At 37.9% G+C, this 27,365-nt stretch overlaps 1 protein-coding gene across 4 annotated transcripts in view; it reads left to right on the top strand.

The window, feature by feature from the left end:
• The first annotated feature begins 11,891 nt into the window (after positions 1-11,891).
• Positions 11,892-27,365, top strand: part of PHF14 (PHD finger protein 14) — a 162,319-nt gene continuing 146,845 nt past the window's right edge. For all 4 annotated transcript variants that reach the window (XM_057404730.1, XM_057403056.1, XM_057403890.1 and 1 more), the window contains exons 1-3: positions 11,892-12,086; positions 12,619-12,729; positions 22,101-22,750. In XM_057404730.1, the coding sequence (XP_057260713.1) occupies position 12,086; positions 12,619-12,729; positions 22,101-22,750 (762 nt within the window). In that variant the 5' untranslated portion in view covers positions 11,892-12,085. The remainder of the gene's footprint in view (positions 12,087-12,618; positions 12,730-22,100; positions 22,751-27,365) is intronic.

The following is a 27,365-nucleotide window of genomic DNA, read 5'->3' as shown; positions in this document are numbered from 1 at the left end:
AATGAAGGTATATCTCATAGGAGACACACTTTATACAACTTCCACAGCAGAATCATTGCTAATTTAAAAAAAAAAAATCATGGTTCTTTTAAATTGACTTGCTGGTATAGTGTTTCATGACCGCAGAATCTGGAAGAGAGAGAAGAGTCATTTGAGGGGCAACAGAAAACACTCCAGATTTCCCAAATCTTTTTCCTTTAGAGCCACAGAATACAAATAGTGAGAACACAGACAGGTATAGTTTTATTATGTGGAACAGTAAAGGATGTAGTGAATCACTAAGGCCAAGGTTACACACACATTTTAATCCACAGTAAATCGAAAATGCCACTCAGTTGTACTCATCCTTTGCCTTTGGCTACTTGTGTACCAGCATCAGTCGACATATGGCTGTGGAAAAGAGATGAAACAAAGTTTTTATCTGGATCAATTCCAGCTCATTGCTCATGCTAGCATGAAGGAAAAGATTGCAGAAAGCATCCAGGAGAAGCAAATAGGAGAGGGTTAATGGGATCATACCCTTTCACTACAGGCTGGACTGATCTACCATGTAGCCACCACTGACTATGTTACACCTGATCTAATGAGCTGCTGGTGAGTAGGCACTTGTACCTGCTTTCCCCTCTTCCCCTGTGTTCCTGTCCCCATGTCCCTGCCCCTGGGTTGAGCGATGGGTCTTGGAGCCACAGGGCTTCTTTGTAAGGTAGATTTCTGTCAGATCAGAATCTCCCTCAATGTATGGTTTGAAGATGCCAAATTTGATACAGATATTGAGAATGGAAGATGGCAGATTTCATGTGAAACTGCATCCTACCATTGCTATAAGGACTTCATTAGGGTTGAACATTCACATTAGGAAAAAAAAAAGTAACTATAATCATGTCAGTGTAACTTAACTTTTTCATTTTTTACAGCATTTCCTGATTTTGACAACTATTTGAAGCAATCTAATAATTGATTCCATTCAGTATTTGGTGTGAATAATTCCATTAGCCTCCTATTTTCCGTTTGTGTTTTCTTTACCTTTCCAGTAGAATTATTGAAGGGAGAGAGCTTAGTAGAGTCTCTTGTCACCTTCTCCTCATTTGGCAATGGAAAAAGAAGGGGAATGAGGAAGTGGGTATCAATCCTTTTACAATTAATTAAAAAACAAAACAAAAAAAGAAATGGAAAGAAAAATATAAAGCTTTTGAAACACTTCAGAAGACAGAAAAAAGCACATCTTCAATGTCAGAATGTTGTTCCTGCTAAATTTCAGAGACTAACAAAGAAAAGCTTTGTAAAGCTTCTCTATTATTTTCTAAAATTCAGCTATTTTGTGTTAAATATTTTAAATATGTGGTTTCTGCTATTTCTCCCTATAATTGTCACAGTGTAATATGTGTAATCTGTATAAGCATAAAAATTATAATCGCTATAGAATAATAATTAGCATACAAATAGCTTCATGGAGTGGAGTGGAATATTCTAGCTAGGAGTCTTTGCCTGTGTTTGGAACTGGAGATGTTCAGATCTCTTGAGGATCTCTGGTTTATGAACCATCACAATTAGGATGGATTCCTTTTCCACTCACTAAAACTAAACCCTCCCAAACTGAGTACTGCCAAGCCAAATTTTTCATAATGTAGAAATAAACCCTACCAATCAAAACAAAACCCGAATATTTCTCTTTTTTTACATGGAACAGGTCATCGCTCTGAATGGCTCAGCAATACGACAGAATGAAAGGAAATCTGGTTCTTTTTCAGAAGTCCTGCAGCGACAGGATTTCATCCCAGTTCTCAAATACTTGAAAGTGAGACTGACCTGTAAAATCTTAAATTAGTGTGATTATTTCTTAAACATTTATACCTTGAAATATTTATTTCACAGTAACATATAAAACACAATTATGCAGGGACTTTTTAAGTTCCAGCTTTAACAGGAACTGCTTGCAGGGCTCTACTTAGAAAGGTAAAATCTCTTTCTCTGACTTGCAAAATCAGTTTATCTTCCCTCATCTATTTTCAGGAACTCGTGCTTCTTGCCAGGCAATTGATAGTCACAGGCCATAACACTGGTCTTCACTCTAGTCTTTTTTTCTCCTCAGCCACAGAATGAGTTCAGACCTATCAGATCCTGCTGCACTTTCCAGGCAAGGTGCTAGTATTTTTGCCATATACCACCAGCAGGGTACCTTAACAAAGACATATCTTGGAGGTTGTTTTCATTTTCAAAAAACAAAGAAAAATGTGTATATATGTCTTGACCAAGTGGAGCCCTAACATAACTGAATGCCTTTTCTTCTGCAGTAAATTGTATGTTAAATCCATTCAAATTCCTAAAATACACTTTCTCAAGAAAAAAACCTAAATAATTTGGCAAAACCAGATTAAAACCAGATTCGTTTCTGTAAAATCTGTAATAAAAGATACCTTCTGTGTCTTTGTTACACATTGTGCTAATCACTGAAATACAGAATGTTAGAAAAAGAAGCAAATTGATTCCTAAATGTCACAATTACATTTAACAGGAAACATTAAAAGCAGTTATTTCCTTTCTTTATTGCTTCCTGGTTTTATTATTTCATTATATTTTTCATACAAATCCAAATCAGGTCAGCTCAACTATTGTTATTTACAGATAATAACTAAATAGAATTTAAAAGGAAGCTATATAAACCCCTTCACTAGAATTTATTTTAGAGCAATTCACAAAGATTTTTGTCAGTGTAGCTGAAGTATCTTTTGTCCTCAGTGAGACCAAAACAAGATTGTATTGGAAAAGCTTTATGTGAGAAGCGTTATTGGCACTCACATTCAAAGTAATTATTCTTGTAAAATTAATTAACTTTTTTTTTTTTTTTTAATTCAAGCCCCTTGACTACTTCCCATTAGTAACAGCAGGTCTGTGCTTTTTATGTTTATTGTGGCAGATGTTCTTTACGTCCTAGATTTTTTCAGAACAACAGAATGGTTTGATGGATGAAAGACTGCATCTGGAAAATGTGTATCAGTCAGTGTCATTAAAAGCCTGAGCCAGAGCCCTCTGAAATCAGTGGGAATCACTGGCTTATGATCACATTTTTTATATCTTGTTAAGAGGGAATAAGTCTTCATTATTAGAAAACAAGGGGATGGCATTCTTTACTTGATTTGCACATGTTTCTTTTTCCAACAGTCAGGAAGAGAAAAGTTGTATTGGAAGAATCTGTCATTATAACTATCGATAGTTGGGTTTGTGATCCCATGATGGTTGCAAGCTTGCACAGTGACTACCAGGTGGAAAACCTCCTCAGGGAGTCTGGATAGGCTCCTAAGAAGGGCTGGCGAAGTGTAACTGGCTGTGATGCACCAGTATTACTGACAAAGGGAAGAACATTTAAGCAAGCAATGCTTCCTGCCCTCCTTGGGACCATGGGAAGAGGTGGCAGGGAAAATATTTTAACTACCTTGATCAGATAATATAAGTAGGAAGAATTCACATTCATCATGAATCAAGTACAGTTTCAGAATAAAGGGAATACTTTATCTGAAATTCATCTGATTAAGGTTGGGGAGCTGTGAGACGGAGTTGCTCCATAAGGGAATGTGAACAAAGAGCTGGTGCTGAGAGTAAGGCATAGGGGGCAGAGTGCCAAGGCCCCCCCCCTTCAAAAAAAACCAGAGCAGAACAGGTCTGGTGATGGTAACCAGGGTCAGCCAGCCATTTGATGACTGCCAGCCAGGTATATGTCCATAGGGCAAGTGTGCGCTCAAGCCAGGATCAGGTAAAACTCTGATAAGATCAGGCAAAGCAACACAGTTGTTCAGACAGGGACCATGGGTTAGTCCTGACCTTAAATGCACCTCCCATAAATGCACCTCCAGAACTAAAAAGCACCCCCAGCAAAGCTTCTCCTGGCTTTTTCTCCCACAGCAGTTTCTCCAGAGTCTACATGGCCGATGGTCTTGAGCACTGGCAGCCAAACTGTCCTAGGAGGGTGAAGAGCCTGTTGGTGCAGGTCCCTAAGAAAGAGTGTCACTCTTTGGACTTGTGTAAAGCGTTCGACACTGTCCCACACGACATCCTTGTCTCTAAATTGGAGAGACATCAATTTGATGGATGGACCACTCAGCGGATAAAGAACTTGCTTTTTTTTTCTGTTAGGGTGGTGAGGCACTGGAATAGGTTGCCCAGGGAGGTTGTGAATGCTCCATCCCTGGCAGTGTTCAAGGCCAGGTTGGACGAAGCCTTGGGTGAGATGGTTTAGTGTGAGGTGTCCCTGCCCATGGCATGGGGGTTGGAACTAGATGATTTTAAGGTCCTTTCCAACCCTAACTATTCTATGATTCTGTGATTTTGACATTTAAAATATAGAAAGTCATAACTCAGGGTATTAACTCATTTGTGAAAGAGCTCACAAATGCACAAGAACACATGGTTCTAAATGGTGATTCTTGCTAAAAAGAAAAGCTTGGAAGTTTTGTATTCTCCAGTAAAGAATGGGCCAAGGGATGTAAAATAGGCAGGCAGGAAATGGGAAGCCAACTGAGTGTTACTTAAATGAGCTCCCAAGATGGGTACAAAACAGACGTACATATGTTTATAGGCAAATGCTAGAAGTTTAAGAAATTAGATGGAGGAACAGGAATGTCCTCACTTACTTAAAAAGTGACATAGCAGACACTGGAAACTTGGTTTGGGAAGAAGACAATCAGTGGCACATGGTAATATCAAGACAGAAAATATGCATGAGATGACAGAATAACCTGTGCAAGGGCAAAGACGTAGTATACATTCAAGAAGTCAGAATGAAATAAAATTAACAAATTAACCACATCACTGAATATAAATGGATTGAATTTCCAGGCCTGAATTGGACAGAGGTAGTACTGGGTCTCTTAATAACCACCCAGAGAGGATGGCAACACAGACTGCAATATTCTGAGAACAGCCAGGAAGGTAGCAGTTATACTGAGGGACTTCAATTACCTGCCTTCAGACTGGATGAACATGATACTGAGATACAAGTAGAGATTAAAATATTAGATGATATGAATGGTTCTGTCATGGAATAGGTGGTTAGTGAGCCCCCATCAAAAAATATAAACCTTGACTTCATACTGAATAACTAATGGGATCTAATAAAAATCTTACTGCTGAATTGCTCTTCCTAACAGTGACCATGTACTTAATTCAGCATTCCTACAAAAGCAACAAATTTCAGAAACCCCAGACTTCTTGTGCTCCACTTCAAAAGGGCCATGTACAAAATGAGGAAGCGTCTTAACAAGATATCTGAAAGTCCAAGGAATTAAACTCTCATAGGCTTGTAAGATTCTGGAGAACACTATACTGGAACTGAAGCATTAGTGCTTGTCACCTATGGAAACAGGAGAAAAATATGAAAGGAACTGGAAAGCACTTCCCAGGAAAGTGAGGAAAACTACTATAAACAGGGAGGAATCCTTCAAATTGTATTTAAAACAAGAAAGTGAAAAGTATCATAAACTCAAATAGATTAATTGTAAAAATATTAATTAGGCAGCATGGAAAAAGAATTTAAGAATAAAAATTAGTACTAAGTAATATTTCAAACAGCAAAAAAACCCTGCCAGCGTCCATTGGCCCAGCAGACAATTCATGTGAAACATGTACTTGAGGAGACGAATTCCTTCCCTCAGTATTTTCTGTGGAAAGGAACTGAAGATACTCTCCATGCTACACTGCTGTTCTCTGGGAGAAGAGGGCTTAGCAGACAATCTGAATTCAAAGTTATTGTGGAAGCAGCTACAGAAAAATATTAAGAAAAAAAGATAAACTGCTCAGATAAAATTCTACACAACTATCACAAAACCTCTGAAAAGTTGGGTATGAATCAGTTAAACTACTAATGGTTTAATCTTTTATTTGTCTGGGCAATAAATAGTAGCTGAAATTCAATCTAATTAATGCAGAGGAAGTGAAATGCAGTGTAGCTAAATGCAAAGAACTCTATGCTTCTGAGGAAAAGCAGTCCTAACTTCACAAATAAAAAGATGGACTCTTGAGTTGACTGTTTCTGCTGAGGAACAAAACCTTGGGATTATGATATTTTTATGGAAGTGTCAGTTCAGTGTAGCCAATGCTTACTTCATGTCCCAAAGAAAAAAATCTTAAAGATTACTTGGAAAGGAATAAAGAACAAACCAGAAAACATTATTATTCAACTGAACGAATACACTATTTGCCTGCATTTCAGTGTTGTCCTCTCATTACAGAAAGAGTATATTATAAAGTCTGGAAAAGATTTATGGAAGGAAAATAAAGGTCACTGGAGAAATGGAAGTCTATCTCAGTCACACTGTCAGAAGTGACTGTTGGCTGTGATTCTTCAGCCTGGGAAAGAGATGACTTATGAGGTACAGCAGAAGAAGCCAGGTTCAAAACAAATGATAAAGAGATTGTTTTCATACGTAAGATAGCAGATCTGTGAAATTCTATGACAAGTAATGTTGTAATAACAAATAACTCTACATGGGTAACAAGGGAGAATGGACAAATTCTAAGAAGAAAAACTCATAGAAGAAAGACTCACTGCAGGCCACTAAATGAACAAACTACATGAGGATCAAGAAACTCCCCAAACTGAAAATCACTAGAAGTTGGGAAATCAGTAAATATTATCATATATACTTGTTCTTGTCCTGCTTTTCTCTGGCTGTCCACTTAGGCTAGATAGACCCTTAATCTGAACCAGTACAACACCTCTATAGTCTAACACTTTAATAATTTTGTACTATTATGAAGTATTCTTATTTCTGAAATTATACGTACTTTACAAACCAAAAGAACATGGCTTACTTGATGAGCTCACTATCTGAAAGTCACATGATAAAAGTTACCAATATTGCTTCTATAGCTTTTATGTTTAGGAGTTTTAATCATGAGACAAAATTCTGCTACAGCTGAAACAAATCATAGGCAGAAGAGCAATAAAAAAATGGGAAGTCTGCCCCAGTTGGACTGGAAACACAAGCATAGAACAAGAAACAGAAGCAGACAGCTACAGCAGAGAAGCACAAGCAAACTATGAGACAACATGAGAGACAGTATCCATTGGACCTTACAATGTTTTTTTGGGAGCATAGTGATAGATTTGTGAGGAAAAATGAACTGAGCTTGCACATGTTTACTAGGATTACATTTTAAGTATGAAAGATGCCTGGTAAACGGAACAACTTTGTCCAAATAATTGAACAGAGAACAGGAGGCCAATACATTGTGTGTACATTATATGGCAAATGTCATCTGCCATAAATAAATTGCAGATGAGAGAGTAATCTGTGAAGTGTACTGAAATCAAGCCCAAGAAATTTATGACTGATGTAGCAGAGGCAAATTCACTGGAAGAATAAGAATGTAAAAGGAACATGGTAGAAGCTGAGAAGAATCATTACAATAGACATGGCAACATCTGAACTGCATTTCTGAACACCTAAGAAAGGAATATTTACATAAATGAAAAGGGAGATGAGCCTAGACAAGAATTTTAGCTGGATGGACAGATAGGAAGCCTGCATGTGAGGTATGTTTTGCATTGAAGCTTTCAGATATAACTTCAGTGGCATGATCTGCAGCAAGGTCTGAGTTGAGGATGTCCTTTGTATGGGCATGAGTGATGGGGTGGTTTGGTAGTGGCTGAAAAGGAGGTAGGCATATAGAGCTTATAGGGTAAAGTTGGCAAGGTCTCTTCTAGCTCTGTCAAGCTTGAGCTCACAAAAAAATACAAAATGGCATTTTTTTAAGTTAAAATAGCTGTCTGATTAAGGGGTTGCAGGATTGGAACTTACCACAGAGTGGGGAAGAGGGTATGGACGGCAGGAGTTTGCTGCTGTATGAGCACAGGTTCCTTATGTGTATCTGACTAAGAAAAATGCCTGGATCCATCTTTCCTGATCCTTGGCTTTAACCTGCATCCTGTATCAGCAAGTAAAAGAGGGAGTGGGGCCTATCTCTACCTAATCCTAAAAAGAGCATCACAATTCACACAGCACTGAAGATATAGGTAGCCCTAATTCTCGTATTTCTTAACCTATGCAATCTTAATAGCAATATACATCTTTAATTCAGGAAGCACTTCTACTGAAGACATATACTGTTGGTTTTTACTTTTCCTGGACTTTTTTACAACATGTGTACCACATAATAAAAAAAAAAACAAGCCCATGGGCTGAGGCTGAGCATGGCATGGCAGAAGGAGTGCAAGAAATATCTTCATATCTGATGGGACTATTCCATGGCAGCATTTGACTGCAGTAGACCTTGTAGCAGTCTGCAGTTTATTATTGCAAAACCTTATTGTTCAGAGGCTACTGATACTGAATTTCCTTCCTTTGTAATTTAAAACAGTGAGGACATCTGATTCAGTCATTTTATATTTTAACACATAATACTAAACAAAAAACAGAGATCACCAAGTGAGTTTGCTGTAACGGCACAGTTAAAAGAGTGAAAGCTGGAACAATTTTTTTTTTAAAGGTATTTGAAGAGGTAAGTCTCCTCACTACAGACAGTGATGTTTTGATGGACGAAAAAAGTTTGCTGTTTGGATTCAGACAGGCAGGTCATGGCTTTAACTGTCTGCTCACTGACAGAAGGGGAAAAAAAAAAGGTACAAGATTTCATACTGTTCTTTCTCCATTCACAGTTGATGGATGAGTTAAAAACATACACACACTTGAGTTTATTCCCTTGGCAAGAAAATGCTGTATTATTGTATTTATTTATTTGAAAACTCAACACTTTCATTAAGCTAGGAATGATATTTTAAGGTAATTTATGTGTGACTGTATTCTCTGCTGACTTGCTATTGTGTAACTCCTAAAATGGTCTCTACAGGACCACAACAAAGATCCTTTTTTTGTAGGGCAAAAGTACAGTCAAAAGATACTATTTTCTCTCTTTCTCCAGCAGTTGAAGAGCAGCACTGAAATGGAGATTCAGACACCTACTCTTGTAACAGGCTGTGCACTAAAGGCCCAATCTGAAGAAAACCACTGGAATGCTGAGATAATTGAAAGATCTGATGTGCTTGACGTGACCTGATATACTGAAATATTTCTAGGCATTTCTTTAGGTATTATGTTAGCGATGGAGATGCCATGACATTTTCATACTACATGTACTAGGTTCAGCTCTTCATAATTTTGCTTTAAAAATGACCTTTTAAGATTATTTTTTTTTGTATGTGTATGAGGGTAGTACTTAAAGATGCTAAACTGACAACACGATCTATTTAATGGATATTGCAATGTCATTACAGTGCCCAGCTCCCAGCAGTGTGCCAGTAATACCTCAATTCTTCAACCAAAAAAGCAACTGAACATTTCAACATCCTTGATTATCTGCTGCGATTGGCAAAGTCCTTGCAGAAATAAGAGGATCAGAAATTCTCTCTGAAGACTTCTTTCATTTGGAGCATAAATTCTCCCTTCTTTTCTCCTTATTTGAAATAGTCTGACTCTAGTAAGGAGGTTAGCATCTACTGAGGAGGACTTACCTTTTAACAGGCATTTTAATAGCCAGAAGCTTCCAAAGAATGATGATCAAAAGATAAACTGGTAGTCCTACTGAATTTCTATGCTGTATGTTTTATTTACTTCTAATTACTAGATTTGGAGGATTTGTTGGTAAGTAAGTCCTATGTTTGCAGTGCCCAGTACTTTAGGGAAACAGTGAATAAATTTTTAGGTACTTTACAGTTTTCATTTTATTGATGTGGGTTTTTTTTTTTTCCAATGAGGAATGAGGGCAAAGTATGCAAGCTCACTATAGAAGATAACAAAGAACATGTGCATGCTATTTTCAGAAATAAAAGTAAGTGCGACTGTTCCTTTGGAGAGGGGAAAAAAGGAGCGGAAGAATAAAGAGAAGGATTTGGAACAAAAAAGCGTAAGAGAGATGGGCTGAGAGTGCTCAAGTATGGGACAGAGTACAAAGAGAGAAAGAGGAAGGAGCGGCTGGGCAATGTGAGGTTCTGATGAGGAGCAGGGGCAGGCAGCCATTAATTAACTTCTGCTTCATCACTTGTTCTTGCCAGAACTGTGTAGGTAGAAACTGGAATAATCCTAGCATTGCAGGCTGCCCCAGAGGTCTGAACTGAAAGCCAGGCAGTCTGTACATCTGCTTTGACTTTCATGTTTAAAGGAATCATAAGTTCCTCCAATGCTCTACAGGGTGCTCCCCTTGTGTGTTACACACTGAAAATGTTCATTCTTTGAAGCTGTCTGTGTCCCTCAGAGTGCTCTTCTACATAAAGCCAAATTTGGCAGCAGTTCTGTTTACTTTTTGTTTCCCTTACAAGTGATTTGAGTTGTCCTGTCAATCATCATGTATGGAACAAGATCAGGGTCTTGTCCATTGGCAGGCAGGAGGATCTGCAGAATTTCTTGCTCACATGTCAGCATGCATCTGCAGAGTCTAAACGAAGGGATCTGAACCCTGCTACTTGTACTATTAAGACTGAAATTGTATGTGAAGAGAAAGGAGGATGGGAATGCCAGTTAAAGAGGAAAAAAAACACCTTAAGGAGTGAAGTGCTAAGACATACACTTGGAACAGGGAAGCTGATCAGAATTTTGAAGGAAAGACTAGATTGCAGGGGCTGATAGCTATGTAGCCAAAGAATTGGAGGAAGAAACAGGAGGTGCTAGGGTGAACATACCAACTATGCGTGTGATAATGTGCTAAAAAAAACCCACCCAAGAACCTAGGAAATTCAAGCACAGAATGAACATAGAATTCAAATTTTTCTTTGGAATTTTCTGCCCTTCCAAAATACTCAAAATCTGAATCACAGAAAAACATTATTGTGTTTCAGATGTGTAATTACATCACACACAAACCAGCCATCTCTATGCCCTATTTAAAAAAAGAAGACTAATGCCCCCATAACACACTACCTGTCTTTGCAATACCAAGACAAGTTTTGGCTCTGGCAAGACTTACATGGGTGACACTGTTGAACCCAGGACAAGCATGCAGAGCTGTGCTAAACGTAGCACAGGCTCTTGTCACGAATTGTATACTTGCCAAACTTTACATTCCCTCCATGTTGCACCATAGAACTAGTCTGACCCCACTTGCATTTAACCATCACACACCTTCCAAAAATGCTCTATAATTCTGTTGCTAGCTTTCATGTTTAGCAGTACTCTTGATCCTTGAGCTGTTGAAGTCATACCAGTATGTTAGAGCATCAATTCTTTAATATGCCCCCATTCTTCTAATTCAAAAAACCAAACAAATACCTTTGAGGAAAAAGCCAAAAAAAAACCCTCCAGATTATTCCCTCAATTTTTTTTAAACACCTCATGAGGGTTTTGGGCAGCTGGCTCATTTTAAGTGTCGGACTGGCAACACCGTGCAAGCACAGGCGCTGGGGTAGCTCTGTCGACGGAGACGGTTTAGGGACTCTTGCAAAAAACAATGACCCTGCATCGCACTCCTTCACCGTTCATCCCTCACCATTAGGTTTTGAGTTTAGCTTCTGTGCTCGTGTGATATAGTCAAACAAAAATTCCTGGTTTGCTACTTTTGCAGAGTGAAGAATGAAGCTGACAGTGCAACCAAGTCTCAAGGAACTCGGCTCTCGAGATAGGCATCAACTAAAAGCAGTTCTGAAATGCTTCGTTTCCTCACAGGACAACGGAGCAAGTGCCAGGCTGTTTTGGGATAAAAGCGATCCTGAACACGCACCGCACCACCCTCAGAGTGAACGGGTCCGCACTGACCCTCCGTGGCAGGCTCTTGCCAGCAATGTCCGCCCCCCCCTCCCCAAAAAAGGCCGCTGCTCCACCGGGACGCTCAGCGCCCTCACCGGGGCCGGCCGGCCGGAGGACTGGCACTGCCCCCCTCCTCGGCTTCACCTCACACTGCGCAGGCGCGCTCAAGCCGCGCATGCGCCGAGGGGCCGGTGGCGGTCAGGCGCGCAGGCGCGCCAGCGGAACCGGCCGCCGCGAACAGGCGGGCGCGGGTCTGCATCCGGGTCGCCGCTCTGCCCATTGTCTGGGGAAGGGGCCTGGGCTTGGTGGCTGTGCACCCGAGGGCCCCTACCCTTCCGCCGCTCCCCTGCACAGGCTTTAGTAAGTGATCCGCAGCGGCTCTTCCCGCCCTTGCCCTGCGGGGATGCGGGGTTCCTGGCGGGCGCCCCTGCCCCGGGTGGACGGGCGGGCGGGCTCATCGTCGTCCCTTAGGCGGCCTTGGCTGTCGTTTCCCCGTGCCTCTCCTTGCCGGCGCTGATGGATCACGCCAAGGCGCCACGTCCGGAGGTGCTGGTGTCTCCGGCGACCTCCGGCAACCCCAGCGTCCATGTAGTTCCCCCCAGGATTCCTGCCGGTGACCGGGGCTGCAGCCGGTGAGGTGCCGTGTGGTTTCCCGGTGTCTGCGGGGAGCGCAGCGGCTGTGGCTGGGTGCTGTGTGCAAACGTGTCGCTGCCCGCCCTCACCTGTGGGGATGAATGTCCCCTGCACCCCGCACCTGCCGGCAGCGTGGCGGGCAGTGCCCCTGCCTGTGACTGCTATTCTGCCTTGCCTTTCATTTGCATACGTTTAGCCGCTTGTATGATGTTTTTGTAATGCCACCTAGTAACAGTGCTGTGTTTTTTTTTTCCTGCAGTGGACCGCAGTTCGAAGAGGAGGCAAGTGAAGCCTTTGGCAGCTTCGCTGCTGGAAGCGTTAGATTATGATAGCTCTGATGACAGTGATTTTAAAGTTGGAGATGCTTCAGGTAAATCGGCTTCCTCGTCTCCTCCTTGCAGAATTACCTCATTTTTGTTTCATTGTTGGTCATTTAATATCATGTTTGAGACAGAATGTTATTAGTGAACTGTTGGGACTTGGAGCCACTTAGAAGTTCAGTGACTTGATTGGATAACTGGAAATTCTTGGGCTGTGGATAAGAACTGATGAAACAATAAATCCATACAATACTTCGATTGTAATTATTTTTTTCTCAACAGACCTCATGATTATCAAAGAAGTTTTTGCAGGAGCATTCTGTTAGCTACTGTGCTGACTGCTTTAGCTATATCTACTGCTTTTTATTTTTGAAATATAGAGAGAACTTTTGAAATGCTCACTGCGTTTAGTATTGAAATAAGAATGTTCTATAGCTGTTTTGTCTGGATAATGGTTTGTTGTCGACTTAAGAACTTGCCTCTTTCTCAAGGTTAATTCCACTTGGTGAGTGAAACTCTTGAGCAGAAAGATAATCTGTTAAGGGTTTTGTTGTTTTTTTGATAGACAAACTCAAAGTGCCCATTCAGATGGCTGTGCAGAAAGATTTGTGCATTTCATACTTAAAGGAAGTCCTTGCCTCAGAGTGGTTTTGTTCTGCAGTCTTTTCTATGCGTGCATGTGTCTATATCTGCATTGAACATTGTCAGAAACTGAAAGTAAACAAGATAACAAAATAAAATGGATAAATACAAGTATACTGGAGGGAAGGGAAAGAAGGGGCAGGACAATGTTTGTAAATAAACTGCACATTGGAAGTTCTGTGGCATATGCTCAGGGAATTAAGCAAAGAGATATAGGGTGTGTAAAACAAGCATTATGACAGCTTGCCACAGAACTTTGCTTTATTTTTTCTGCACTGGGGACACTAATCTGTGTTTTCATGCAAATGTATTGTGCAAAAATGTTCCCTATCTCCATTTAAAGGCTTATTTTTTAACATCTAGTAATCTCCTTATTAATGAACTTAAAGAAGCTTAATAATTCTGCATTTTTCCTTCCCCCAAGCTTAGACATATTTCCCTTCCTTGATCTGGTAGAAGCAGGCTGCAGTGACTTAAAAGGGTAAAACTGGTGTCATCAAATTCATGCTAAGAGTTTTGGAGGGCTTGTTAATTTACTTTTTAAGTCTTGTTTTGGGGATTTTTGAGCCTTTTGATTTAAGGGTGCTGCGTTTTGCAAAGACAGTTTGCCATAAAAGGAAATCAGTCCCCCCTAAAATTTCTCCATTCTGGAACAGTAATGTAGGCAGGATTTTAAGAAAAAGGAGAACTGGAAATGGCAGATGGACACATATCTTGGAGCAATATATTATTTGATTAAAAGACAATCATTAATTAAAATTAATGAATAAAGCTTCTTTATTCAACTATGTCAAAATGCAGAGGGTTCATTTGTAACTGATACCCTTTTTGACTTTTAGGATATCATATATACACATGGTGTTGATAAGTATCTGGCCTGGTTAATTTCATTTTCCCTTAAAAAAACAGCACTGAATTGAAATTATATCAGAAAACCCCAAGTTCTACTTAGAAAATGTTTTTTGAATCACTGTTTTGTGTTCATATATCTCATATAGCATTGTTTTAACATGTCAGAATTTGTATCTATCACTTGTAGTAAAAATTAATGTTCTGTTTAATAAAATGTAAAATCAGGTGAAATCACTTTGAAACAGCAGCAGAGTTTGATGGTTTACACTTTATTCTGTGATTTTTCAATGAGAAGGGAGAAAGTTGTAATGTTTTGGGGAAGTTGGGGAATGGAGAGTTGTTAAACATAAAACCTCCTCAGTTTTTAAACAATAAAAAAAAATTATTGTGTGCAGTACAAGGTAAATGAAACAGAACATCTGCGCTGATTTAAAACGAAGATGGTATTACATAGCCTTAAATATGGTTGTACCTCGTCCATTTAAGTTTGGATGGAAGAAGTGCTGAAATAAAAGGACTTTTACACACACATATAAATAAAATCGATAATTTTGAAGTTATGTGTATATACAAAGAATCTGTTTACACATGAAAGCAACCCTATTAAACAAATTCTGGATTGTTCCTAATAGAAAATAGGTTTTCCTTTTTACACTGTGGTTTCAGCCTTTGAAGTATAATGTGTATTACTCCAGTACAGTCAGGGCTGTTGCTCTTTTTCCTCTTTCAATGACCATAGAGGTCTCTCCATGTGCAGCCTATTGCAAATCTGTATTTAGTATTTGTTTGAATTCAGGATTTCTTTGTGTAGTTTGCTTACAAAGGGAAATAAATGTGAGAGAAGGAAGGAACAATCTTTCTACATGAAAATGACCACAAATTCTATTCATGCACTCAGAAAAACCCTATAAGTATGGTAATTCCACAGGTCTGTAATGTATGTGTGATTCACAAAGGCACATATAGGTGTTTAGAAAAACAAATCTGAAAGTTAAAAGTTAAAAGTACTATCTAGATTCTGAGTTAAAAGAATTCTGAAGTTGTTTACTCCCTGTTGGTGATGTTCCATCTGTATGTATGAGCTTTAGGATGTTGAGTGATGTGTGCTAGTAGATGATACTATGCAAGTTTAAGAAGACCGAGCCCTGAACATTTCATCTTTTACACACATTCGTTGTTCTGTCAGATTTCTGGGAATATGAGATGCAGTAAGGATTTGGGAAGTTGGTATTAGGTATTTGAGAAGTTGGTATTAAGTACCTGTAGGAAGGATTCAGCATTTCTGAATTTCTGTATTCGGAGTCCTAATGCTATGGGAAATTTTTTTCATTACAGAAAAGATTTCCAGTCACCTAACCTCCATTTCCAACAAAAAAAAGTCCATGGGAGTTATGGTCTTTGCCTACAGTGTGGTTAATCTCTTTTCTTTCGGATCTGGGTCACACCAACAAGCAATTACTGCATTTTTCACTTAAAAGATCTCATCATTCTGACATCTCTTTAGGGAAACTGATTTTTAAAACTGTTATATTCTTGTAAATTTACTTAATATAAATAGTTTTCAGGCCTGTGGGCTTTTCATTATGTTAATATTGAATGAAGTTTTTTAATGGCTTCTCTGTTTCTACAAAATAGAGAGTACTGTATTTTTCTGTTTTTTATAAACATCTTGAAAAATTTGCTCCTTAAGTAAGAATGTCATATATAATCTTAATGTGGAATCAATAAAAAACTGTCCCTTTGGAGTCAGAGCATACAAATATATCACCTGAAATTATGGTTCTGTAATGTACTCAATTGAAGCTTTTTAATAATACCTTTCACAGGATGGATCAGTTATTTGAAGTTTTGCTTTTAAGTTAATTAGAAAATACTTTTTTCTTGGGTTGTTTTTTTTTTTTTTTAATTTTTCTCTAGTAAGAGCAGCTGGAGATATACTGTTGTCAGAAATCAGTGTATAGTTGCAGAGTGATTCCCAGCAGGATTCCAAAGCAAGGATTTACTGCTTTTCTTCTCTGTCATCTTGAAGTCGGTCAGTTTTGGCAGCTCATATACTGAAATCTAAATAATGCAGAGAAATGTAGTGTGGTCCCTGAACAAGGATGATGTGTGAATTTAAGGCTCTTTCTCTGAGTGTAGGGAAGAAGAGCATAGCTGAATGCTTCCTTGAAGAACTCGATTCTTTACTACTTTTGCTATAAGTCTTACAGACTCCAAAGTTTTTAGAGACAAATGTTTGGGTTTTTTTGTGTTGAATGTATGGAGTCTGGTTTGCATAATATTATGTATTGTTATTGCAGTTGAGGTCAGTAGGAGCTCTGTTTAAAATGATCTATATAAATGCATGTATTAGGTATTCTGAAAAACTTGTGACTTGATCTAGAAATAAAAAGTTGCAAATATATTTATCTTTCTGTAATTCGTTTCCTCTTAATGCGATGGAGAATTCACTTTTGCTTTCCTGTACAGGTTATTGGAACACACAGAAATGATTGTGAAGCACCAAAGTAGTTGTAGTGGTAAACAGTACTGAAATATTGATGAAGAAACTAATACATTTGTTTTTTAGAATAAACATAAATGATAAGTAACAGCAAAGTTGTAGGGTGCTTCAGCAGACAGTGAAGGTAAGCAAAAATATTGACTAGCTAATGATTAGTAAATTATCACTTAATTGCACAATTAATGCAATCATTTCAAGGCTTGGATTTGCAACTGGAATGTGTAGTCCCTCAGAGTGGAGTTCCCGAGGGCATTTTCCTACTGTGAAAGTGGAAAATACTGGCATTAGGTTTTGTTGGTTTGTCTTTATCCCAGGTGAGATCTTTTGTCTGTACAAATGTCTGCCACTTGAAGTAACACTTTGAAGTGACTGGCAAGCATTTTGAACTTGCATTCTCTTTGGAAACACTTAAGAGATCCCATTTTTCTGTGTGTTTACTGAGAGCAGAGGAGTAATCTAGCAGAAGCTTAGGCTTTAATTCCGGTATCTGGGCGGGGTGGATTTAGTGATGGGATGACATTTGTTTTCCTTGTTTTCACCTTACTTTGACTTTGTGCCTTGTCTTCCAGTCTGTCTGTCCCCTATGGAATGCTTTCTCATTCATTCAGTGTCATTCTGCTTGTTCAGTCAGTCTTGAACAGGATTTGCATGGTCCTTACTTTACTACACCTACTTTACTTTCTCTTGCATCTCCTCTCTCCTGTGCCTGTATCTATCTTCTGTGTATTTCCTGCCACATGGAGAAGATTCTTCTGTGCTTTATTTACTCCAGCTTGGTGAGATGGTTGGTTTGCAGCCTGGCCACCTCAGAGTCTAGATATGCCAGCAAGGATGGGATGTTTCAAGTGTTTCTTGAGCAAATGTGCTTCAGAGACTTAGCCTTAGCATGTCCTAGACGCGTATTCAACTGTCTCCCACATGCCACTTCCCTTGCAGAAGATGTGAAATTCTCCGGTGTTTCTTGGAAAAATAGTATTCTGGCTGAATATTCAGTAGCTTATGTTGGAATCCAATTTTATGGGTTATTTAGGACTGCAGCTTTACTGAGGGAGGTCATGGGGCACGCAGTACTTCAGGCCAAACAAATAAAGTTTGATACCATTAAAACCAGGGAAATGTCAAGCAAATTCAGGAGGTAGGGTAACAAATTCCATCTGTGTTATGGCATTATAAATAAGGCTGTTCCCAATGACTCAGATCAAACTTGGCAACCTTTAGTTTTGAGTACTTCTATGACTTGAATAGAGATCTACTAAAATGCGGTGGAATTATTGCTAGTGTAGAAGTGAGGAAACTGCTTACTAAGCAACTCTCATTTATGTTCCTCTTCCATCCTTTTTTTGCATTAAATTAAAATACTTGTCTTCTGAACTATGTGTAATTATGGATCAGTTATCAGTTTCATTTCTTACTCTGCCCATTTTAAATCTGCAGTTAATACATATTAGATGCTTTTTTTCCAAAACATTGAGAAGTACATCTCTCTCCTTAGAGCAGTAACACCTTAATCTATGTTGATTTTGTTTTGTATCATATTACTATTTTATCATATTACTTTGGCTGGTTCCGTTTTTTTAACTGCCAGCATTATCAGTGTTGAATTGCCAGTAGTCTCCCAATGTTTAATTATCATACTCAGCAAAATAGCATAGAGACCCAGTGGCATATATCTAACTGATGTTAGATTCTCTTTTTTTTGAAGTTGCAAGAGAAATATTAAGCTTTTTCAGTTCTTGCTTTTGGTATAGTTATATTAGTCTTTGCATAATGGACCTCTGTGGCTTTAGTCTCGTAGACAGATGTGATGAGAATTTTCCAGTTGCATAACTCTGCCTTTGGCAATTTAAAAGTTCATGTTTTCCATGTACGATCTAGTTTTTCCTGCCATATTTTTACATCTAGTTGTTAATACCATAACTTTATAGTTATCTTAAGCATTTCCTTAAAGTATTTTGGAGTCTTTAAAATTGTTTGCAATTTCTAGATCAGATGTGTAGGAAATACAGATGCTTTTAGATATGTTTGGTATAGCACATTTGCAAAGGAGTTTTTTGTGACTGGAGCTGTTCTTGTAAGGAAGTTTATGGGCAGAAGTTGTTGACAGACACTTTTTTGCAGGGCTTTCCTCTTTGCCTGTCTGCCAGAAAGCAGGCACACCCTTGTGAGGGCTTGTTACATGGTGTGTAACATGGCGTTTCAGCAGAGATGCCCAGGTAATTTCATGTCATCATGTCAGATTTGTTGTCTGCCTTGTGACTGGGAGAAAAAGGCTAAGGAACTACTGGACAGGATGATGGTGATTGAATAGCTTTAACCTCCAAAAGAACTGACCTCACCTGTAGCCTGTTTTTTGTTACCACCCTAAAAAGAGAGTATTGTGAGGCACGCTGCTCTGGATGACTTCTCGCATGATGCCTGTAGACTATTACTGGCCTATAATAGGAGTAACTTGCGACATGGTAGTTGTTTTCTATATCTCATGCTCAGCTTTCGGGCTTTTCACCCCTTTTCAGCATCCCAGGATCCTGGATTATAGTCTCTGTATGTAGCTTTGAGCACCTGGGTAAAACTGAACCAGACAGGACTCAGTGGGAGAAAAAAAATAATCCAAAATTATTTTAGATGCTTCATTCCTGCTATCTGGAGTTGGTTAGGCTTTGTTAGTGGAAGAGGCAAGCCCAAAATCAAGTCTGTGATTTCCTTTATCTAGTATATTCTTCAGACTTCACTTAAAAGCAAGCATTTAGGCTGCTTGTTAAGCAAAATACTGCAGTGAAGAATCAGCCTGTCTGCTGTGAGTGGGCGGCCATGTACTTACATCCTGCAGCATTTACTGTCTGTATACATTTGGTACCATGTGTTAAGTTGCTTGTAAAACGGTCCTGCAAAACCCTGGGAGGATTTTTTTTTAACTGTTGTAGTGATTTCAGTAGCTTTCCCCTGAAGTCTTATGCATATTATACAGGACTTCATAGTTGATTAGCAGTCACTTTATTACACTTTTTCATATGTTAATTCTAGAGTATAATGTTCTGTCCTGGAGAATTTCTCTTTGAATTCTCCTCTTTGGGTTTGACTGCCACCTGCTGTTGTACTCTGAACAGCTAAAGGTGTATAGGAATAAATGGTGCCTTTCTCACAACTGTTATCTCTCATATTTGTTCTCAGTGGGACTGTATATTCTTTGCTATTTGATGGTGTATCTGGCCCAGTCTTTCACTGAGGGTAGCTTGAGTTCTCTCCCATAGGGAATAACATCATATGGTTGCCAATTTGAAAGAGCCATTCTTTCAAGAATTTCTTTCAAGGAGGAAATTGTATACTACAGCCTCTTCCTAACTGAAAGTGCATCTGACAGAAGAACACCTGCAAAAATAGCTGTTATCACAGAATAGCTCTTTCTAGAAAAGCAGCTATCACAGTGAATACATTCAGATAGAAGAGGAATATCCCTTATTGTAGGTATCTCTGGTGTGTACATGGATGCAGAAAGAGTACAAAGCATAATGTGCAGGGAGAAGGCAAAGAGAATTTGAAGGAGAGAAGTGAATGTAGCTAATGTTTATTTGTTCTCTATTTTTTATTGCTGGCATGGCATAAAGCAGCTAGAGAATACTGTTAGTTCTGTAGTGTTGATGTACAAGGATCACTGTTGGTAATTTAGAGTGATGTTAAAGGCTAAGCTATTCCCAGGCCGAGATTCTCCCTAAAAATGAAGGGGAAACATGTTTAGAAGTGGATTGCGTATTAGTTAATACTGTCTCTTTTTCTTAGGTATACTTGAGGAGTATTCTACTGTTTCAAAATTTCAGTTAATTACGTTGTACTTACGTTACTAACATTAAGGCTGGTATGCATGATTGAGTTAATTACTCTTTTTCTCTAAAGACTGTACCATAACTTGTGTTACTATATTCTCATTTTTTTCTGGCTCTCTAAATGTTAGAACGTTTGTGAAAAACTTTTACTTTCTATTAGGTTGTAAGGGGACTGATAACATTAATGTCCCAATCAGTAATAGCAGCACGTATGCCTTTTTTTTGTGTTGAAAATTATAAAATCTGCTCATCAAATACTTCCATATACAGATTTATGCAGAAAAAGACAAAAGTAACCATTACATGGAACTATCAACCGAATTACTGTCTAGTCATAGACGGTGATCTGTGGGGTGGAAATAAACACCATGTGACGTGTGTAGCACACTGATCCCACTGTTTGTGTATTTGTCTTTAGGCAGAGGTGGATGTGCTCAGAAATTCTCTGTGTAAGGTGGTATTAAGTGGTGTTTTTTGTGTGGTAGCTAAAGTGATTAAGGAATTTTTTTATTTTTTTATTTTTAACTTGCAAGCATCAACATGTTTCTTTGCATCAGGAGCTTGGTGATGGCTCTGAACAAACTGAAAACTGTAGCCACTGCCTAATTGATCTCTGTATTGGATCAGTTAGGCAGTGGCTTTATATTTTTGTTGTTAATTTAAAAAAATCTTTTCTGAATTTTTTCATCCTTAATACTGTAAATGAAAGGTAGTAGGTGAATATTAGATAAGAGATAGTCAAGGTGAATGGTGTTTATCAATTTTATCAAGTTCACTTGTCACATATTGAAATATTTTTTGCATGTACTTTATAGTACAGATGCCTTATTTTGTGATCTGTACTATGAGGTACAAGTGTACCTCATAGTACAGATAACAAAAAGAAACATATACAAAAAAAATTTCTTTTGTTCTTTTCTGTTTTACAGACTGACCTGTCTATTCATTGCAGAGACTGGCTTTCTATTAATTAATAGAAATAGTGGCTACATACAGGACAATATCATACGGGTGGTATAAGGTTAGAATTTTTGCATTGATGTGCAGCTGCAAGACTGGACCATAATTTATGTGGGATTAGTAAATGAAATAACATAGGAAATTAGAAGAGCCCCCAAACCAAGGAAAACAAATGTGTAATAAATATGAAGGTGTGGAATTATCCATACTTTTGTTAGTACTTGTAATGTAAACTCCTCATTTTGTAACTTCAAACTTCTTTATTGAATAACTTTTATTTCGAAGATTTAGAAATCACCTGCAGAAATTTACAAACTGGGATGCTCTTTTTTTAAGATGTGCCTTCACATGGGATTTATTCTGTGCCACTGGTTATTGTTAATATGAGCTGCAGTTCAAAGGAACATTTACCGTTCATTTAATAAATACTGCCATCTTTTCTTTTGACATCTTAAAATGTACTCACGTTTAACAGGTTCTCAACATACCACTCGAAATAGCTGGACACCAGCTGAAAAAATAGGTGGAATACCTTATGAGGGAGGAACATGCATCATTCTTTTGTTTAACAACTTACTTCAACAGATTTTATTTTTGGGGGTACATTTGTGTCGGCACTTTTTTTAAATTTTCATATGCTCAACAGATTCTGAAGGAAGTGGTCATGGGAGTGAAGATGCATCAAAGGACAGTGGTGAAGGTTCCTGTACTGAATCAGAAGAAAATATCTTGGAGGAGGAACCGGCAGAAGAGAAAGTAGAAGAGCAACAGCCAAAAAGCTCTACTGAAGAGGAGGTGCCAACAACAGACAAAGAGGTAATTAAAACTGAAAAGAAAGAGCAAGAAGATGAAGAAGAGAAGCCGAAAAAGAAGAAAGAGAAGGAGAAAGCAGCTGAACCTGATGCTGTAGCTGACGAGCAAACAAATGAACCAAAAAAATGGAATTTGCGCAGGAACCGACCTTTGCTGGATTTTGTATCAATGGAAGAACTAAATGATATGGATGACTATGATAGTGAAGATGACAATGACTGGCGGCCTACTGCTGAGAAAAAAAAAGGAAAAAATGCACTGCGAAAAGAGGGAAGTGATGGAGATAATGAGGATGATGAAGATGATGGAAGTGGAAGTGATGAGGATGACAATGATGAGGAAGGTAATGAAGAAGATAATAGCAGCACGGCTAGTGATGGAGGATCCAAGAAGAAGAAGAGTAAAGTTCTTAACAGGAATAATGCAGATGATGAGGAATTGACAAATGATAGCCTGGCTCTTTCACAAAGCAAGAGTAATGAGGTAGTGCAACCAACTTTCTATAATATATCTGTTAACAAATGGAAACTACTCCCTAGTAGATATTCTGTTAACTTGAAAAATTAAACTGATTGGCTGGAATTGTGTTTAGAGGAATAAGAAAAACAGCAAAATTATACTAAATAGGCACTGCATATTAAATAACCTTGCTTGGACCATTTGGCCAATCTAATGCCACTAAAGTCAATAGAGTGACTTCTCTTGGCTTTAGGGGGGGTTGGATTAGTTCTAAAGGAAATAGAAGGTCCAGTATGTAAATCGGGGTGTATTAGTGGGACTTCTAGTTCTGGTTTAGTGTAGATGTTGCTCTAAAAGTTAAAAGCATCTGTGACATAGTCAGAAAATAGCTAAATGACAGGTTATTCTTTATCCTAGCCCTTCTTTTGTGACAAACATCAAAGTCTGAACACTAAGTTCACCGATAGAAGAATTCTAAGTAAAGAAATATGCACACTGGGTTTAAAACAAATAGAATAATCATGATAATTCATGTTAAATTTGCTTATAATCATAGAATTACAGAATCATAGAATAGTTAGGGTTGAAAAGGACCTTAAGATCATCTAGTTCCAACCCCCCTGCCATGGACAGGGCTCACAGGTGATTTCTTAAGCATTTCGGAAGTATTAAATATCTTCTGATTGTAGAATTTGAAAATTTTACAAGTGTTTAATAATGCAACTTTTTTTTTTCCTATGCACAATTTCTACAGTTGCCTGGAAGGTTATGCATGGGGAAAAAATAAGATATTGGGTTGTCAAGATGGTTGACTTCATACCCTGCAGTGACAAAATTTTGAAAAAAGTGAGAAAAGTGGCTGCAGAATCTACATGCAATTTTGCAGTAAATAATTGCAATATCAACATAACATTTGATAAGTGATAGTGATACAACACTATTAAAAGTTTTGCTGTTCCGTTTAATCTTAATTTTAGTGTGCAAAATGACAGAGAACTAAACAAAGTATTTGAAAGAATCAGTTGTCTCTATTTCAGATGTTACGTATTTTATACAATATATTTGGCAATATATATGATTGCCAATGAGCTGTGTTGTTTTAATTACTAGTTATAGATGTGATTGGAGAAAAACAAACATAATTCTATTATTTTTTTCTTTTTGTATAGGCATCTTCTTTCATTGTCTAACTCTGTAATTCTAGTGTTATTACCTGTATTCTCTTAGCTCAGCAGCTGTACATGCTCTACCACTAGTGATGATCAGAACATCAGAGATAGGCAATTTTCTTTCAGAGTTGTTTCCCATATCGGAATGGATATGTGGGTATGGAATGGATATATTCTTGAATATGTCCATAATTTTTATTGTCTTGAAAAGTTAGGCCTGTTTCAGAAACCTGCAGCTGTGTCTGGCGTATCTCTTGTGCAGCTTCTTAATATGCATGGACCTCAGACTCCGTTCATGCATTTGGTTTAGGACATTGATCAAAAGATAAAATCTGAAAATTTGAAATTCAAATTATAATTTTGTAACTGCTTTACATGCAGTAAAGTTATCGAAGCACTGCTCATGAATACGTCTTTAACAAGAAGTCTTGCAACAGTGAGTATCTGTAGATACTCTCCCGCTACAATACTCTAAAATAGTAAAAATAAAAAGGTAAAAAAACTTGTCTAGCAGACAAATCTAGCAAAATCTCATTATGCTGCAGAAGCTAATTTCTTAGAAAGCCAGATGTCTGAATGCAGAATTAATTAATGAAAGAATATTCAGGTAATTAACTCTGAACATGTTGTAGTGTCCTTAGTATTCATTCATCCTTTCATTTGCCTACTTTTTGGGGGTGGCTGTTGGGGAGCAGGGAGGAGGGATTGTTTGGTTTTTATTTCTGTGGGATTTTTATTTTTCTACATTTTTTAGAAGTATTTTGAGGTCTGCAATGTTTTAACCTGTGCTGTAGTTAAATATGTGCTTTTCTACTTTATCAAGCACAGAATGCAAACTTACCTTTCCTTTTCTAGGGTCAGGCATCATTAGTAGGTAAATACACTTTGGTTTTATAATTGCTACCACTTCATGGGATTCTTCTGTTCTTAGTGAGGTGGGGGTTTTCTGTTTTTTAATTTTTTTTATAATTCCTTTAAAGTTGGAAGTATATAGGCATATCACTTGAAATGCTCACTTTCTTCATTAACACCACTGATACAGGAATTACATAGTGATACAACTGAAGTCATTTCTCTCACATGGGTAGGGAACAGGACTTGTTCAAGAGTTGTCAGCAGTTACCATCTCTACATTAATATTACCGTGCTTTAGACATGTATAGTCAGCTTCTGGAATGGGGTCTTTCAGGTGCTTACATGGTCTAAGCAGGTGAGAGCAGCATATGTTCCACATCACTCTCAGTGTCTGCATAGAAAATTAAGTTATTCTGCTGCTCTATTTGGCCTGTTGGCTGTCTTCACGTAAGGTAAACCATAATGGCTGGGGTTCCTAATATTAGATCTACATTTGCTGTCCTTCCATCATTGCTTGTTTTCCCTCTCCCCCACATTTTTGCATATGTTCTCACTGTGTAAACAGCTTGTGTTTTTTCAGTGTTGTTTTTACAGTTCTGTTTACTTAACCTAAACTAATAGGTTGTCGGGTTTTTTTTTTTGTTGTTTGGTTTGTTGTTGGGGTATTGCTGTTATTACGACTTCTACTATTATTATTTATTATTATTTTTAAATTACCAGACCTTGGGCTTCTCTAACAGTAGAGATCACAAATTTCTTCTGAACTTCTCTTAGTGAAGCCAAATAACAGCTTAAGTTCAAGGTACTGTTAGTCAAAACTGGTTTCTGTAGAGTTGCGAGATGCCTGTGCCATTACACAATTAATCTGATAAAGTTAGGGAGAACCTACTGCCGTTTTTCTCTCTGCCGTATGAATGATAAGCTAAACGTGAGTATTTTGAGCAATGATGGGCCACAGTATTTTTGAAAAAATGTGCAAGTTTCTTGCTTTGCTCAAAATACTTTGCAGCTTTGTCCTAAAAGAAAGATTCTGCAAGAAATGCTCTGTAAACCTGAACTTTGTAGCAGAGACTCTTCTATTTTTCACAATGATTTGCCTTCCTTAAGGAAGCATGATTGTGTGAATGGTTGCATAATCTTTAATTTTTACTTCTAGATTAGGGTTTGTTTTCTTCATAGGTCATGTCTCCTTAGATTGTTCAGAAAAAATGGATGGGAGATCAAGAAGTCTTTCCTAACAGCTAGAAGTACATGCTTGACTTTTCCAAGGTGAAAAACATAGAAATCTACCTCTATTATTCAAAGTAAACCATTTGAACTCAGCTTTAGGTGGTAAGGTTATTTTGCCCTTTTATCTTGCTTTTAAATAAAGCAAAGATTTCCCCCTTTACCTTCCAAATACCTGCCCAGATAACCTAAAGTACAAAGAGAGTTCATTAATGATTCACTGAAAATTTTGTGTGGAGAAGTACTATGTCAGATTGAGAGGTTATCACGAGATAATTGCATAGATTAGGGTGAGGATTTAAAATGCTTGTGGAGGATTACCTAGCTCAGGTAGAATTCATGGTACTTTTTATCTACATAGGCTGCACAGGCATAGTACTGGTGCTGTGTTTTATATTATAAACAGGGGTTGGAATGAGAAAATGATGTTTGAGAGTGCACCTTCCACCTTCCTCTTTTTTTTTTTTTTCCCACTGGTCTGTTGGGATAGCACTCCAGTTTTGGCATATTCTCAGTTCTCTCATATGTTGAATGATGCCTCAACTTGTCAGCCTCTGCTCTGGAATGATTTGTTATATTTACACTCAGTGTTTTGTTTTTTTTTTTTAACTAGTGTGCTTAATTTCACACTTCCCTACATGCCTTCATATCACCAATGAAGGTAGTTCAAGCTTAATGGTTGCTTTTTAGTAAAAAAATAAAAGATAATATATATAAGCCATAAAATTTTGCAGAAAAGACAGTGTCTGTATCTCACAGTAGAAATAATAGTAAGCCTAAATGGTGTTTATGAAAAAAATTATATTTATGTACAGCTTTATTTGGTTTATGAAACACTTTTTTGTGTTTTCTTAGAGAAATTCCCTGTTAAAAGCCACATTCTTTTTAAGTGGTCTAGTTCACATTGAAGGTTGCCAAAGCAGAGCATTATTCTTGTCATGCAAATCCTTGCTGCTGCATGTAATCAGAAGAAAATAAGTTGTTATATTTTACTAAATCATATGGTTTTGCATGGAGACATATAAATTTGCATTACAGTAGAATAGAACTAAGCTGATAATTTGTCATATTTTACATAAGTGAAAACTTGGCAGGCTTCTGTTAGCTGTTTATTTTCAGATTTTGCAGATCCATTTTGGAAGGTGAAATTTTAACAACGTTTGAACGTAATCTTTGGCGTTGGTGTATTTTTTTCTCCGCCCCCCCCCCCCCCCCCCCAATAATCTTTTAGGTGTGTGCGTTATTTCCTTATGGTAGAACAGAAATGGTTTAAAGATGTGTATGTTTCTCTTAATGGAAGTAAGACCCTTCTCTGGGATTTGGATCTGTAGGTATCTTGAGATTAGATTCTGTCTATAGTTTCTCCCAGCTCTTATGTTTGTGAATGA

The sequence above is a fragment of the Pezoporus wallicus genome, unplaced genomic scaffold (genome assembly GCF_028554395.1).
Source record: "Pezoporus wallicus isolate ANWC-B61680 ecotype Strahan unplaced genomic scaffold, APGP_CSIRO_Pwel_v1 contig_7099, whole genome shotgun sequence".
NCBI classification, from domain to species: Eukaryota; Metazoa; Chordata; class Aves; order Psittaciformes; family Psittacidae; genus Pezoporus; species Pezoporus wallicus.
Note: the sequence above shows the minus strand (reverse complement) of the source record. Positions and strands in the feature narration are given on the sequence as shown.